The 15,116-nt window shown below is 43.5% G+C and overlaps 1 protein-coding gene across 6 annotated transcripts in view; it reads left to right on the forward strand.

Moving 5' to 3' along the window:
* ZNF827 (zinc finger protein 827) overlaps nucleotides 1–15,116 on the forward strand; it is a 162,312-nt gene that overhangs the window by 17,377 nt on the left and 129,819 nt on the right. For 5 of the 6 annotated variants that reach the window (XM_073232608.1, XM_073232606.1, XM_073232610.1 and 2 more), the window contains exon 2: nucleotides 12,949–13,971. In XM_073232608.1, coding sequence (XP_073088709.1) covers nucleotides 12,949–13,971 — 1,023 coding nt within the window. Of the gene's footprint in view, nucleotides 1–12,948; nucleotides 13,972–15,116 lie in introns of those variants that run through there. The other variant, XM_073232607.1, reaches the window with a different exon arrangement.

The following is a 15,116-nucleotide window of genomic DNA, read 5'->3' on the forward strand; positions in this document are numbered from 1 at the left end:
GGGGCAGAGTCTTGTGTGTCTGTCTGACTCATCATTGTCTTCCTTACACCCAGTCTATGGGTTAGTATTTAGGCAGCTGTCTGATTTTTGTTAAATAAACATCAGGGGTTATATAGCTGGTAAGTTCCCAAATTCAGATGGGGAGCTCAGTGCCCTCTCCACTGCTAACCCATTCTGCTTTTCCCAGATTCCTAAGCAGAGAGATGCAAGAATGAACTCTCACCCATTAGCATTAATGATCCCCCTGACATGATTATCTGGTAGATTTCCACAAATCTAAACAAGTACAGGGGACCCTGAGAGTGAGACCTCTTTCTTGTTTTTGTTTCTCTTCCTTTTAATACTTCAACACAGGATTTTAAGTCATTGCCAATCTACCTGATCCTTCCCAGTAAAGTGATTGGGAAAGGATTGATGTATGCCATAATGGATTCATAGAGGACTCGCACCAGGAGGATCCAGTAGTGTTTTTCAAAACTAAAAAAACAGAAAAAATTAGTGGAACCCCTGTCTTGAAGAGCTTCCATTTGCAGACAAGATGAAAGCTGGGATGTGCTGGTTAGGTGTGTGCTGAGACAGGAGGTAGGGATGGATCCGGAGAGTCAGCCCTTCCCTGGAATCCCAGGATTCCTTGTGGGTTTATGAACCAGGGTCTATTCTAACCTCTCATTTTGTAGATGAAGGAACTGAGGTACAAAGGTGCTTAGGGACTCACACCACTGGTTGGAGTGAGACGATGGTAGAACTGTTGCCAGATATCTGAATGTACAGTTCGTTTTAAGCACGGTTCTGCTTTTATGATGAGGAAAAAGTACCTATTCTTTAGAGCAGGGCTTTGCAAACTATGGCCTGTGCCTGCACGGCCCCTCTAGCTAAGCATGGTTTTTGCATTGTAAAAAGGGCTGTTGGAAAAAAATAAGCGACGGCAACAAGAAGAAAAACAAACAGCATGGGACAGAGACCATTTGTGTCCCACAAGCTTAAAAGATTTACTCTCTGGCCATTCACAGAATAAGATGCCAATACCACTTTACTGGATTCGCTACCGCTGATATTAACATGGCAATACCAAAAGAACGTGGCTTTCTCTAAGCAACTTCAAGACGTAGATTTAATACAGAGCCTGATTAGTTGATCATATTTACATCAAAAAGCTTTTCCAACTCATATTCCTCAAATAACTTATTTAAATTGCCCAACACATTTTCATGCTCCTTTGCAAACCAGGTTTTATAGAAGGATAAGCTAGTTACTAAGTTCTTACAATCATGGGAGACACTGCAGCCAGGGAGCTGCTGACCTTCTTTGTTCTAAAAAAATGAGAAAAAAGTACCATACTTACTCAAATACAAAATTAGGGTAGTTTAGAGACACCCCCACTAGGTTAACAACAAGGGGAACTGACATGCATAACCCTAAGAGGTTGCTCCGAGGAAATGACCCTGGTCACTTTGGAGCCATACATATGCATGCCAGAGGGATTTATTTTTATTTTTATTTTTATTTTTGAGCATCTACCTTGGAGTTGAGGCTTCATCTGAAGCAGCAGTCAGTAGAGTTTTCCCTGACCTCATCCTTACCACCTGACGCATTTCCAGAAACATCCAAGCTTTGCTGGGAGATGAGTGAATGTTTTCTCCTCTGGAGCATGACTCACCGTGACAGATAGTGGCAGTTTTCTTTCAGGTGAGAGATCTGGCGAAGCTTTCTTAGTGAAACTGCACGTGACGTTTGAAGAAAGCCTGAGAAGTAAGGAAATCATCCCTGGGATTCTTCAAGAGGAATTAAATGGATAAGACCACAGGACTCCGAGGGAAGGGGGTGTTCACCTAGCTACGGGGTAGCATGGCCCTTGGAACTGCCCACGTGGCTAGTTCTGGGTTTTGCTGTCTTATGGCTGCCTGTGATATGTGTGCCAGAAGGTGGGCAGGGAAAATGAAAGGAAGCAGCTGAATAAGAATACATTTGGCCACATGGTAACAACCCTGGCACAAAGCCTGGTTCAAGTAAAGGTTAAAAATGGTTGCCTAAATTAGTGTTTAGAGTTAACTTTGAATTAGGGTTGTCCTTGTAATTGGTGTTGTGGATTCTTGTGCATTACCAAAAAAACCCACTCTCAATTCCATAGCACCTGGATGCTTTTGTGAAGATACAGGGGTCGAGAGCTGCCTCTGCAGCTTTTGTTTTATATGTATTTAAGCACAAATGAAAAGCAATTCCATCTCCTCTACCTTGCTAAATCTCTTATCCTCCAAGGCCCTTTGCTTTCTGGGTATACATATATTTTTAGTAAATAAAAGACTTACTGTGTGAAGTTTTCTGTTGGCAGGCAGAATGATTATGGCCATAATATGTTTCATTACAAGGTTCCTGATGTCAATGCTTGGTAAATGTACCCATGAAGAAATGTATCATTTTATGTATAAGCTAAGATTTCAGTAAGTAGCCATTTATCTCTCTATAGAGTGCTGTTCTTAGACTACAGAGTGCATTATTATGTTATTAGGGCTTTTTTGTTGTTAAGTTCTTTTTTGATCTATTAAGAATTTCCTAGTGATTTCAGTAGTTTGGCAATTTATTGTTCATCTTATAGCAGGTATTGGTAATGTTGGGATGAAAACATTTATACAAGAGGAAATGAAAGTCATGGAAGCAGATAATTGACCGATTTATCAGCCTTCGCAGACAATTTTTCTGATAATGCCATGGGAGCCGTGGTAAATTTACTTCTGATTGCTTGAGGGGACAGATTCTATGTGCTTTTTGTAACATGGAGGTGCATGAAAGAGTGAAGAAACAAGTAATCAATACATGGACTAACCACTGCTGTTTTGGTCTCTAGATTGGCCTTTTGGCCAGTGGGTTCATGCTGTATTTTGAACTATCCCTTTCTTATTAATTTGCTACAACATATGCAGTAATGAGTATTTTTGTATGTTTGTTTGGAGATTTCTAAGTAGGTCTAGCAACAGGAGACTTCTCTTTCTTAATATCTTGCTCAGAGTCTTTCATTTGAAAGAAATGTGGCTAAAGGTTAGAGGTAGGTAAAAATAATAGTCTACTCATTGTCCTTCCAGCTTCAGCGGACTTTACACTGAACCGCAGGGAGGTCAGGTTTGTGCAGTAATACCCACCTTGTACAAATTTAGAAGTACTAAGTGAGCCTACTGTTTAGAATCCAGAGGTGAACACATCCAGCAAAAGTCTCAGGCCTTCATTCCAACTTAATTTTGGAATTAGTTTTCTGGGGTTACTGTAACAAAGCACCCTAAACTGGGTGGCTTAAACAACAGAAATTTATTACCTCACTGTGCTGGAGGCCTAAAGTTCAAGGTCAAGGTGTCCCCAAAGCCCTACTCCCTCTGATGGCACTGGGGAAGGATCTGTCCCCAGGCCTCTGTCCCCGCTTCTGGTAGGAGTTCCGTGGCTTTGGTACCGTAATGCTGGTCTTCACAGGGCATTGTCCGTGTTTGCGTGTCTGTCTCTGTGTCCAACTTTCCCCTTTTTATAAGGACACTACTCATGGGATTAGGACCCACTCTAATGACCTCATCTTAACTTGGTCATTCTGCAAAGACCCTTTTGCCAAATAAGGTCACATTCATATGTCCTGGCAGTTGGGCGTCAACATCTTTTGTGGGCATACAGCTCAACCTCATAACACTAGGTTTTCATCCTTTTTGCACACAGTTCTAATAAGCCTGCTGTTTGTTATCTCAGCAATGGCAGACAAAAGCCACAAATTTAGAAGGAAGGGGTTTGGGGTAGGTAGGGCATAATAGAGGGAAAAAAAATTCAGGCAACTATTAAAGTAGGAATAGTAGCTTAAAATACACAGTTGCCTGGGGCCATTTAATGTGGGGGCAAGCTGCTGAAAAGGCCCAGGAGCTTCTGAGACACATCTCTGAATTACAAATTTTTTTCGAATATATGCATTTAAAAAAATCTCATCAAAATAAAAAAATGTTGACTACTTGAAGGTACTTATGTACTTTTTTGTTTAGCTGAAAAATTACATTTTCATCAGGCTACTCATATTCTGTTAGATGTCTTGAAGATTTGGTTTGAAACTTGTTTTGTCAGCCACTAAGGATGTATACTGGGTAAGCCAATAACCTTCGTTTCTTGTCTGTAAAATGAGGGTGTGATCTACATATTAATATAGACTTGGGTATGGTTTTTAGTGCTTTATGCATGATTGTTCATTCATTCAGTAAATGGTTATTGGGAGCCCACTATATTCCAGGCCTTGTTCTAGAGTTCATTCATTCACCTGATGATGGTGACACTGTGATTACACAGTAGAAGCACTTGGGACTGGGACATCTGAACTCAAGTCCTGTTTGTGCCTGTAGGTCAACCGTGGGACCGTGGGCAAATTGCTGGCCCCTCTCAAGGCCTCTACCTGGAGTCTAGCCAGGTGGGTTACGTCTCTAACGCTGTTTCATCTCTAAAATAATTCAGATAACAAAATTCAAATGCAAGAAATAGAGCTCTAGGTCTCGATGTCCTACAGATCCATTGTACAGTCCTTGGCAGTTAGCCTCTGTTTCAGGTTTTCTTTTTTAAGTGGGATAAGAGGGCTAGTACTGTTTTCTGACGGTAACAATACTTACAACACTAGCCACCCTTTAATGCGCTCTTAACACTGTTCTGCCCAGTACTTAGACTTTCCTCCCTGTCCAGAAAGGGTAAATGTGTCTCCAAGGCAGAAGGGTATGCAGACAAACCTCCCAGATAATCCATTTTCCTGAATGCTTTGTGAGAAACGTGCCTTGGCACTCAGTAAGGATAAGCGCAGCTATTGGATAGTGTAGAGTGCAGATTTCACTTGAAATGTTAAGGTAAAACTCAAAAGAAATTTGGGGCTTCCTGGATGGTTTTTAGCTTCAGTCCCAAGATCCCCTAGAATTCTTTCTTCTCTTTTTGGCCACTATGGAGACTTTGGTGCAGAAGTTTGCAAAACAGGCTCTTTTCCCCATGCCGTCTGTGTCTTGCATGAGAAAAGTGGAATTATCATTTGTAATTTTGAAAATAGTTCTCATTTCCAGCACTGACAAGTACTAACCTTTCTGATTGTTAAGCCCATTCATTTGGCAAATGACAATTGGGTGCCTGCTCTGTGCTCGGTATCATTCTACGTGCTGAGGATAGATATAGCAGCAAATGCAACAAAGCCCTCTTTCTCACAGCACTTCTAATAAGCAGTGATGTTTCAAGGGAGACCTGAGGAGGTAAGAAAATCTGTCATGTGCTTTTCTTTGTGGGGGGGGGGGTAAGATTTTAGACAAGGAGAATAGCAAGTGCAAAGGCCCTGTGGCAGGATCCTACTTTATTAGAAAGGTAGAGCAGTAAGTAGGTGATGGGGTACGAGGGGTGAAGATTATGTAGGGCTTTGAGGTCAGGGTAACAGTTTTGGATTTTATTCTGAGAAACATGAGAAATCATCTTGGAGGCTTTGGGAATGGGAGTAGTGGAATCTACATAATATTTTTGAAAGCCTCCTCTGGCTGCTGGCTGAGATTAGCGGAGCAAGAACTGAGAGTAAGGAGACTCATTGGAAGGCTACTGCCATAGTCCAGGTGAGGGATGGCAGTTCTGTATACGGTGGTGGTAGTGACAGAAAGGGTGGTAAGTGGCAAGATTTGGGATGGACCTTGAAGGTAGAACCAACAGAATCCACAAACGAACTAGAAGGAGGGTTTGAGAGAGAGCGGAGTCAAAGCTGACTATGGACCTTTGGTCTAAGTGGTTGTAGGGATAGAGTTGTTACCATGTCTGCTGAGATGCACAGGTTGATGGGGCTTAGATAGTTCCTTGGTCACTGGGAGATCTGGCGACTTTCTAAGAGAATGCGGAAACTGGCTTAGATATGGTTTGGAACTCACTTTGAAGAAAAGGAGTGATATTTTGTTAATTTGTAATACCTTTATTTTACTCCTGGACATTTACAATAATAATTTGAACATACTACTCTATGCAAAATGCGCATCTTAACCCAGGAGGCCTCCCTGCTATCCTAGTCTGCAACCTCTTATCCTCTCCAGACTTGCTCTCATTTCTCCTCACAGCACCTTTTCCCCAGCTGGCCTGGTGACAGGGATCTGGTTGTTTTCTCCACCCTGGCAGTTTTAAATAACTAGCACTTCCTAAATTTTCTTTCTGGCCACTCTGTCAGTGGTTGGGTACCCTGGGCATTGATGTTTTGATAACCATGATCTCTGAGGCTTTGCCCTGTGGACTTGATGGCCAGCCCGTGCGTTTGACTCGGGCTGAGGACTTCAAGCCAGAGCCTTTGAGGGGGCTCTCAGTGTGGGGCAGAACCGGTGTTGGGGATGTGCTAAGGCGTCCAGGCTACAAAGGATCATTTAGAAATTAGCAGATAAAACCGACCTAAATGAGGATATGTTTTATGCTTAAAATCATCAAGTTGGCTCAGAACAGCCGGATGTGCTGCAAACTAAACCTTTTATTAAATGTTATAGAGGCCATTGCTTTGGTCTTCCTGGTGCCCCGTCCCTCCCCTTTCTTCTGTGACCCACATTGAGCCACTTGTAGAACCCGCCCTCAGGCTGCAGTGGTCTGTCCGGGGAGCAGAACTGTACCTCCACCAGGCCTATCAGAGGGGGAGGGACCTTTCTTCAGTGGTCAGAGTGCAGCCCGGTGTTCAGCCTCCTGGGAAAGGTGGCCTCAGTGATGAGACTAGACATAAGAGAGCGGGAGCGCTGATATGCCTGACATCCTCTCTGACAAGCTTCGTTGTTCCCCTTTCAGTGTTTGGTGTAGGGGCTGAGAGCATCACCTGTAGCCGCCTGAAGTCCTGGATGGCATTATGGCCACAGGAGTCCTACTATGGGCAAGGTGTCCACCAGGGACACAAAAATGACTTACTCGTGATCCTGCATCAGGCATTTATAATCACATTTAAAACATGAGGGATTAGGAATAGCAAAATGTTTTCATTAAGTTAATTTATCTTACACATATCACCTGACTATTAGCTTACTCCATGTCTGGGCTATTTCCTGTTTGATAGTTTTCAGAGGAGCAGACCCTCTTCTAAGTGAATTTTCAGTGTTATCTGTTAAAATCTTCTTCCTCCTTGGAGGTCCATTTCCAGAGGCACCTGCGCCATTGGAATCAATCCTGCCCCTTTCCTGCACACGGCCCTGCCTTGTTGCTGTGTGCTGTTGGTCATTGGGCTCTGTCTGCTTGTGCAACCCACGCTCCCCTGTTGATTATAAACATTGGGCCGGAGGCTGTTGTGTCTCGGAGTCTCCCTGTTGGCAGAGAGCAGTTCCTTGCACGTAGTCAATGCTCAGTAAATGCTTGTTGAATTAAATCAATGTTTAGCATTGTTTTTGCTAATAACTTTTGTAAACAGCTCCTTCAACTTAACATACTATTATTGTATAAAATTGCATGAAAGAGTTGGTTGTGTAACTTGAGGTAGATATTACAACAGAGAATAATAATAAAGATGAGTGGCTTTAAAAAGATAGGTATAGATATCTAGCTATTGATGTGTATTAGATGCAAGGGGGGAACATGGAGGATATTTAGATGAAAATGAGCCAGAAAGTCAGTTGGTAGGTACCCAGGTGAGCCCCTCTGTGGTTGCAGGAAGAAGGTGTTGACTGTCAGAGGAATGGCCAGCTATGACACTGTTCCATCCCAGGCAGTCTCGAGAGTTTTAAGCCTTGTTCTCTTCCAAACTTGCTGCCTAGATTCATGTGGACCAACTGGTGGGAATGGGTTGTGGGTAGATTTAGAAATGAGGCTTTTAGGTGTCCATCACCATTTGCTTTAACCTCAGCTGAAAGGCATGAAAATTAATGGGTGTCGCTTGCTTATATATATTTTTTCTCTTTCCACTCCTCATCTTTCTGAACAAGGATCTTGAGAGTTGAATATTGGTCCCATTAAATGCATCTGATTAAAACTGTCAAACCGAAAAGGAAGTGAGTTGAAAAAATGCAGCAAGAGTTGTGGGTATTGAGTTACTGCTTTTCTGCTTGAGAACTGAATTATAAATAAATCTTAGGTAGTGGAATTTTGTTTTGTTTTCCCCAAAGGAGAAATTCACTGCGTGGAGAGACAAAATTTATTCAGCATATTTTCATTCCGTAATTGCACCATTTCTATTCTTAATTCTTTGAGTTTATGATTTCAAGTGAAAAACACAAAAACAGACTGTTGCGTAAAATTGACAGGAATGAGTGTGAACCTGGCTGTCAAAGCCACAGGTTGTTGTAAAATTAGCAGTGGAAATAGCTTCCTATTCCGGAGGTTAAAAATAATGTATTTAGAAGGAAGTTATTTACATTGGCCATTTAGAAGCTTCCCCGGGAGCCTGAGTTAGGGAAGCTGTGAAGTCCACAGTCGGGGTGCGCAGGAAGCATTTCCCGACCGCGGCATGTGCAGTGCTCTGTGATTATGTGCCGTGATTCCTTGCTGGTGACAGACAGGAAAATGGAGCTGTCTCGCTGCCCAGCAGCTTCTCAAATTGTGAAAGAGAGTCTGTCGAATTGTGAAAGCGAGTCAAAAGTCAAGCCTTGCATGTTCTGAAGTTTGTGGCATTCAATGAATTAATCCCCTAGATTGCAGGAGTGCTTCGTTTTGGGCTTCCTGAGGAGAGGATCATTTCCATAATGGAGTGTGAAAGGGGCTGGGTGGGAGTCCTGCAGACCCCCTTGAAGGGGAGCTCCCCAAAGGGGACCAGGGCAGCCTCCAAGATCACCTCCCTGAGGAGACTGAATGTGGAAATGGAGAGCAGCCCAGCAGGGGGAAAAACTTCATATTTGTGGGAGAAAATTCATTTTGCTGCTGTTTTGTGAACTGAAAACATATTTGTTTGAGCCTCTTATGAGTTTTCTCTAACCTCTGCTGTGCCCACTCCTCTTGCATTCATTTCTCTGAAAGCTTCCCTCATCTTTCGCTTGACCTCAGAGGATTGGCCAGGATAATTTCAGATGTTTCTCTTAGGTTTCTGGCCTGGATCTTTCTAGGCCATGCATTAAAATTATTTGGTGGTTTATTACTTGAATACCTCAATTTCAGCAGCAGCTTCTTCAGAAAAGCAATTAATAGAGTATTATGCATTTAAAAATATTCCTTATGTATCCGAATTTTCTTGCAGTCCAGAAGAGACTGGCCATGTCTGCAAAGAACAGAGAAATGAATGGTTGAAAAATATCCAGGTATTTTAGAGGACAGAAGCCGGTCTGTTTAAGAAATGCTGTTTGTTTGCTTGTTTGGGGCTTGTGTTTTGATGAGGCTGGGAAAGTTGCTCTAAATGGAGGTACCAGCTGTTTGTAACATTCAAGAATATTTGGATCTCCTTATCACTACTTGATAGGATTAGAGCTTGAATTGACAACGTCTTTAGTTTTTGACACACTTAACCACTTAAACACATTTGGAGGGGCAATATTCTTGCTCAGGGAGTATGTGGAGTGGGTAGGAAATTAAGTTTTGGCTTTGCTGGTAGACTTGCTGGTAGAACGCTTTAGGCATTTGCATAAAAAAAATTTTTTTTAAATCAACTTTTACCCAACCCCAGTGAAGAATTGGAGAGATTTGAGTATAGGAATAATAGGTACTTAACTCTTAATGGTTTATCTCAAGGTAAAGAGTGACTACTGTCCTTATCTGTGAGAACTCTCTTGCTGATTTCTGTTTCAAGAGGATGGAAGGATGGATGACTGGGTTGAGGGGGCTGCTGCTCAGAGCTCCCTCAAAGTTGCCATTTGAGGAGGGCACCCGGCAGAGGTGCAGAGGGACTTTTCAGGGCCAGGTGTTGGGAGATTGGGGTTCCTGGCTCAGGCATTGGCGATACCAGGTAGCTGTGTGTCTGATCCAACCAGGTAGCCTTCAGAGCATTGAAGAGTCTCAGTAAAAAAAAAAAAGCAGTCTCAGTAGAAGAGTCTCAGTAAAAGCCTGGACATGTGGTTGTAACTTTTTTGTCATTCTCAAAACCTTGGTTTTCTATACCTTGTTAGTTGACCCTTAAACATGCTGGTTCTAGACTAGTCTTGACTATCTAGAGCTGCTCTAGTATGAGAAAAATATTATCTAAAAGTATTTACTTTTGAATTCTGTATTTTCCTATGCTAGTCCATTTAGTAAGTGTCAACAAAGATCAAAAGAGACATTCTTCAAGGAGATATTCAACTATTATTACTGTAGTGATTTTGAAATCTTTTACTTCTCTTACTATGTATGGAACAGCATCCATATGATTTTTCTGAAGGATGAGGTATTTAATCTGAAATCAAGAAAGGTGGTTTGCCAAAGGAATGTAAAATTAGCCCTATTGTTGAAATTGATGTTGACTGCGTGGTGTTTGCTAAAAAGCATCTCCATGAGAAGCCGCTGGAGAGATGAGTAGCTCAGGGTCCTGCCAATTTCAGGGAAGATGAAAAATGTTGAAATCAAATGGGAAGAAGGAAATGTGGCAAATCACAAGGAGCCAGGTTGTTTTTAACAGAGAAAATTCAATTTGCTCTGCTTTTTTCCAGCAAATTCCATTTGATATTTTACATTTTCTTGATAACTTAATAAAGAATCTCAGGAAGGAGTTGCAGAACTTTAGCTTAGTGAAAGAGAATTTGTCATTTGTGACATTTCTTCTCTAAATAGCATGGGAAGATCAATGTATTCGCTTGCAGTTCATGCATTACTAGTTCTACTTATTTCTATTCAGAGAAGAAACAGCATGCTATGTAGCAAAGCTTGGCACAGTGGGGAATTTTGGCTCAATTCCTAAACATTCATTGAGGTATACTAAGGATCAGGCCTTGTGCTAGGCATATGTGGGATATGCAGATAATAAAACACAATCCCTGCTTTCAAGGAACACCTCCACTTACCTTCATTAGATAAGCCAATAAGCAGATACTTCAAAGTGATAGAAAATCAATATAAACAAAACATGGGAATGTTGGCTCTGCATTCAAAACAGGCACAGAATCTGGCTGCTTCTCATCACCTGCAAGCACCTTGCGCCGGGTCACCATCATCCCTTACCTGGGTTCCAGACCCTTTGCTGGTCTCCCTGCCCCTCGTACCTGCAGTCTCTTTTCCACATAAGAGCCAGAACAGTCCTTTGAAAATGTAAGTCACATCATATCAAAGCCCTCCAGTAGTTCTAGTTTTACCAGATGCCAAAAGACCTTTCAGTATTTTACAGTGTCCTACTGATCTGCGTAGCCCTGCTTCTTCACAACACACACACACACACACACACACACACACACACACACACACTCTCTCTCTCTCTCTCTCTCTCTCTCTCTCTCTCTCTCTCTCTCTCTCTCGTCTCTGTCTCTCTGTCTTGTGTTATTTGTCTGGCTTCCTCTCCTACTGCTGTAACCCTTGCTTACTCCACTTTCCCACACTGGCTTCCATGCTGTGCCACGGATATGCCACAGGCGTATTCCCACATCAGCGCCCTTGCAGTGACTTGCTCTGCATGGAACACACTCCCAGAGGGTAGTTGCATGAACACCTCCTCACGTCTTTCAAGTCTTTGCTCAAATTATCACCGCCTCACTGAAGCCCCACCCTTACCATCCTATTTAAAATTGTAACTCACCTCCTGCCATCCTCCTTGTCTTAATCTGTGTGTTTTTCCATGGCACTTATCACTGCCTGACTTCCTATATGACTTACTAAATAATTTTGCTTAATACCTATTTTCCTCCACTGGAAATGTAAGCTCCAGGAAGGCAGGATCTTTGTTTTGTTCAGTGTTGTTCAATCTAGGACAATGCCTGACAGGCAGTGCATACGCCATAATTATTTGTTGAGTAAGTGAATGAATGAAATGGAGAGATTAATTCTGACTGAAATTTCTCGGGAGAATCATGCAGAAGAAATTTTTGAGCTGGATCTTGAGGACTAAGTGGAGTTGGTCAGTCAAGTTCCTGAGGAAAGACAATCCAGATAGGATATCTTGAGCAAAGGTAGAAAAATGACAGCCCACAGGTGCTCCTAGAAGGGCAAGGAGTTCTGACTGATCGGCACTTGGGGAGTAGCTGGAGTGGTGGTGCTGGACAGATGGATTAATGGATAGAAAAAAATTATAGGGGACTCCTAGAAAAGTGAGGGAACACCTTCCTAATCAGTGCCTGTGAGAAGAGTCAGGCATGTTGGTGACAGGAATCGAGGACCCCGAAGCAAGTAGCATGCATAGCGTGGGAGATCATTGCTTTTTTAAGAAGTCAGTAATGTGAATAGTGTTTCCTAATGAGATCTTATTCTGTCATAGCATTTGACTTGTTTTCAAAACATGGTCTGGCTTAAGCTTCATGATAAGTGGGTGAAGTTGTTGTAATATATAATAAATAATAGGTAGGCATTATCTACATTGTTTGATGAACTTTAAAAAAATCAGTTGCCTCTTATATCAAACCTGAGATGATGGAGTTAGAAAGCGGGTAAGTGGCTCCCACTGCCTTGGGGCTCATAGCCAACATTTTCCCACTCTGCCAGGCTGCCTCCGTAATTCTGACACCGTACTCAAGAAACCATGCTGGTTTTTTCAAGGTGACACCCTTCTTTCCGTTTCCGTCACTGAAAATAGCAGTCTCCTCATCCAGTTACTTTTTTCCCAGATCCATTTTTCTCTCTCCTCCTCTTCCATTTTGACTTATCTGGAATAATAAATTATCATTATTATTAGCTGGAAAATAATGTTAGGAAGATTAATATATGCCACTGGGGGCGTGTGTCTTACCTTTGCCTGTTGAGCCTTGTCCCTTCAGTCAGACCTATGCCAAGACAGTCTGACGCGGCATCTGACACGTTAGTAATAGTAAGGTTGTGTCTGTCTCACATGGTTCTTGGGTGGAGGGAACAGAAGCATGTCAGCAACTCCGTTTGAATGTCTACAGGCTTGCTTGTTGCTCACTTTGGCAGTAAACCCGGTCTTCTTAATTCCCCCAGATGTTAGTAGGCAGGAAGAGGCGGAGGGAGAACTCAGTGAAGGAGAGCATTGGTATGGAAACTCTTCAGAGACTCCATCAGAAGCGTCCTATGGAGAAGTGCAGGAGAACTTTAGGCTGTCCCTGGAGGACCGGACCCAGCAGCAGTCCACCTCCCCGGACACCTCCTTGGGCAGCGCGACCCCCAGCAGTCACACGCTGGAGCTGGTGGCGCTCGACGGTGACGTCCTGCGAGACTCACTGCAGTGTCAAGACCACCTGTCCCCTGGCGTGGCGTCTCTGTGTGACGATGACCCCCCAGGCCCCACCAAGCCCCTGAGCAGCAACCTGAGGCGGCTGCTGGAGGCCGGGTCCCTCAAGCTGGGTGCCGCAGCCACGGCCAACGGCAGGGTGGAGTCCCCGGTGACCGTGGGTGCAAACCCGTCCTTTTCCCCGCCGTCCCACCATGCCCAGCAGCTCAGCGTTCTCGCCAGGAAGCTCGCCGAGAAGCAGGAACAGAACGACCAATACACTCCAAGTAACCGTTTCATATGGAATCAAGGTAAGTGGTTGCCACACTCAACCACCACCTGCGGCTTGTCCCCAGATTCAGCCATCCTGAAACTGAAAGCGGCAGCCAACGCCGTTCTGCAGGACAAATCTCTCACCAGGACTGAGGAGGCCGTGCGATTTGAGTCCTTTTCCTCCCCTTTTAGCTCCCAGTCTGCCAGCTCCACCTTGGCAGCTTTGTCCAAGAAAGTCAGCGAGAGAAGCTTGACACCTGGCCAGGAGCACCCGCCTCCGGCCAGCTCTTTCCTTTCCCTGGCCTCCATGACCTCCTCGGCGGCCCTCCTGAAGGAGGTGGCAGCAAGGGCCGCGGGAAGCCTTCTGGCAGAGAAGCCGTCCCTGGCGCCCGAGGACCCCCCGCCACCGCCGTCCTCGGAGAAGCAGCAGGAGAAGGTGACACCGCCACCACCGCCACCGTCCTTGGAATTACTGTTACTCCCAGTTCCCAAGGGGAGAGTGTCTAAGCCCTCCAACCCAGGTACGGAATCTTTCATTTCCATCGTCGGGTAAGTCTTTTTGGTTGTAAACTGCAATGTTTACCTCATGGCCGTGTTTGGTTGGGTTCCCCGCCTGACCAGGAACCAAAGAGCAGGACCCTAAGAAAAACCGTAAGCACGCAGCGCCCGGGGTCTTTCACGTAGATATTACAAGGCTTCACAAATAGCTTCATTTTTGAGAGGTAATGAATAATCTTACATACAGAACTCCTCCCTTTCATATAAAGATTCTTTTTTTTTTATCTTACCAAGTTCAGGTTAGGCCCATACAATATATATTAAATGGGGGGAGATAAAAGCATCTTTGTCGTGGAGTGCATGGCATCACTGAACACGGGTGGGGGGGGAGCCCACTGCTTTTGAAACAGTGGACAAGGGAGAGCCCACCTCCAGTGACCTTCATGACAATGGACTTTTGTTTGTATATAGTAATTGCTCTGCCCTAATTTATCACACTGTATACGTCCATGCTAGCATTTTCGCTGTTTTTTTTTTTTTTTGTGTGTGTGTGTGTGTGTAATTTAAGCCTTTTTCACTTATCCTGTTCTTCTATCCTTGATCGTGTACGAACTTTAAGGGATATTATCATTCAGACATAATCAAAGCATTTCCCACAAACGCTTTATTTTGTTCAAATCCAATCAGATTTTGAAGGAATGCGCATGTGGAAAATTTGAATTGTCAGTTTTCTTGTGAGGGCAGTTTTCCAAAGGAGAAGTCACTGTCTTATACAGAGCCCTGATGTTCACAGTTAACTCATCGGAGGGAGGGATTTAGTCACTTGAGTTCTCCAGTGGGAAGATCATTTCTTGTCCTGGTTAGTTTTTAAATGGTGTGCATGGTAAATACATGGTCCCAGGGATGGATGGAGTTTCTGACATTTCTTGAGGATATACTGCCAGACCAGGACAGGAAGTAGACTATATGTGTTCTCATCAGCGTAAACATTGCCATTGTATGTGTCTAGCCAACTTTTGATTATTTGCAGTCACATTGATGAAGAGTGCTTAGAATGGCAAACAATTTACTGAACGATCGCAGCTAACATCAATTTGATGCGTTTATGATAAATTTCCATTTAAATTGCTGAGTGAGCTATATGCAGTAATTCTAATTACTTTAAAAC

Source organism: Manis javanica, chromosome 3 (genome assembly GCF_040802235.1).
Source record: "Manis javanica isolate MJ-LG chromosome 3, MJ_LKY, whole genome shotgun sequence".
Lineage (NCBI taxonomy): Eukaryota > Metazoa > Chordata > Mammalia > Pholidota > Manidae > Manis > Manis javanica.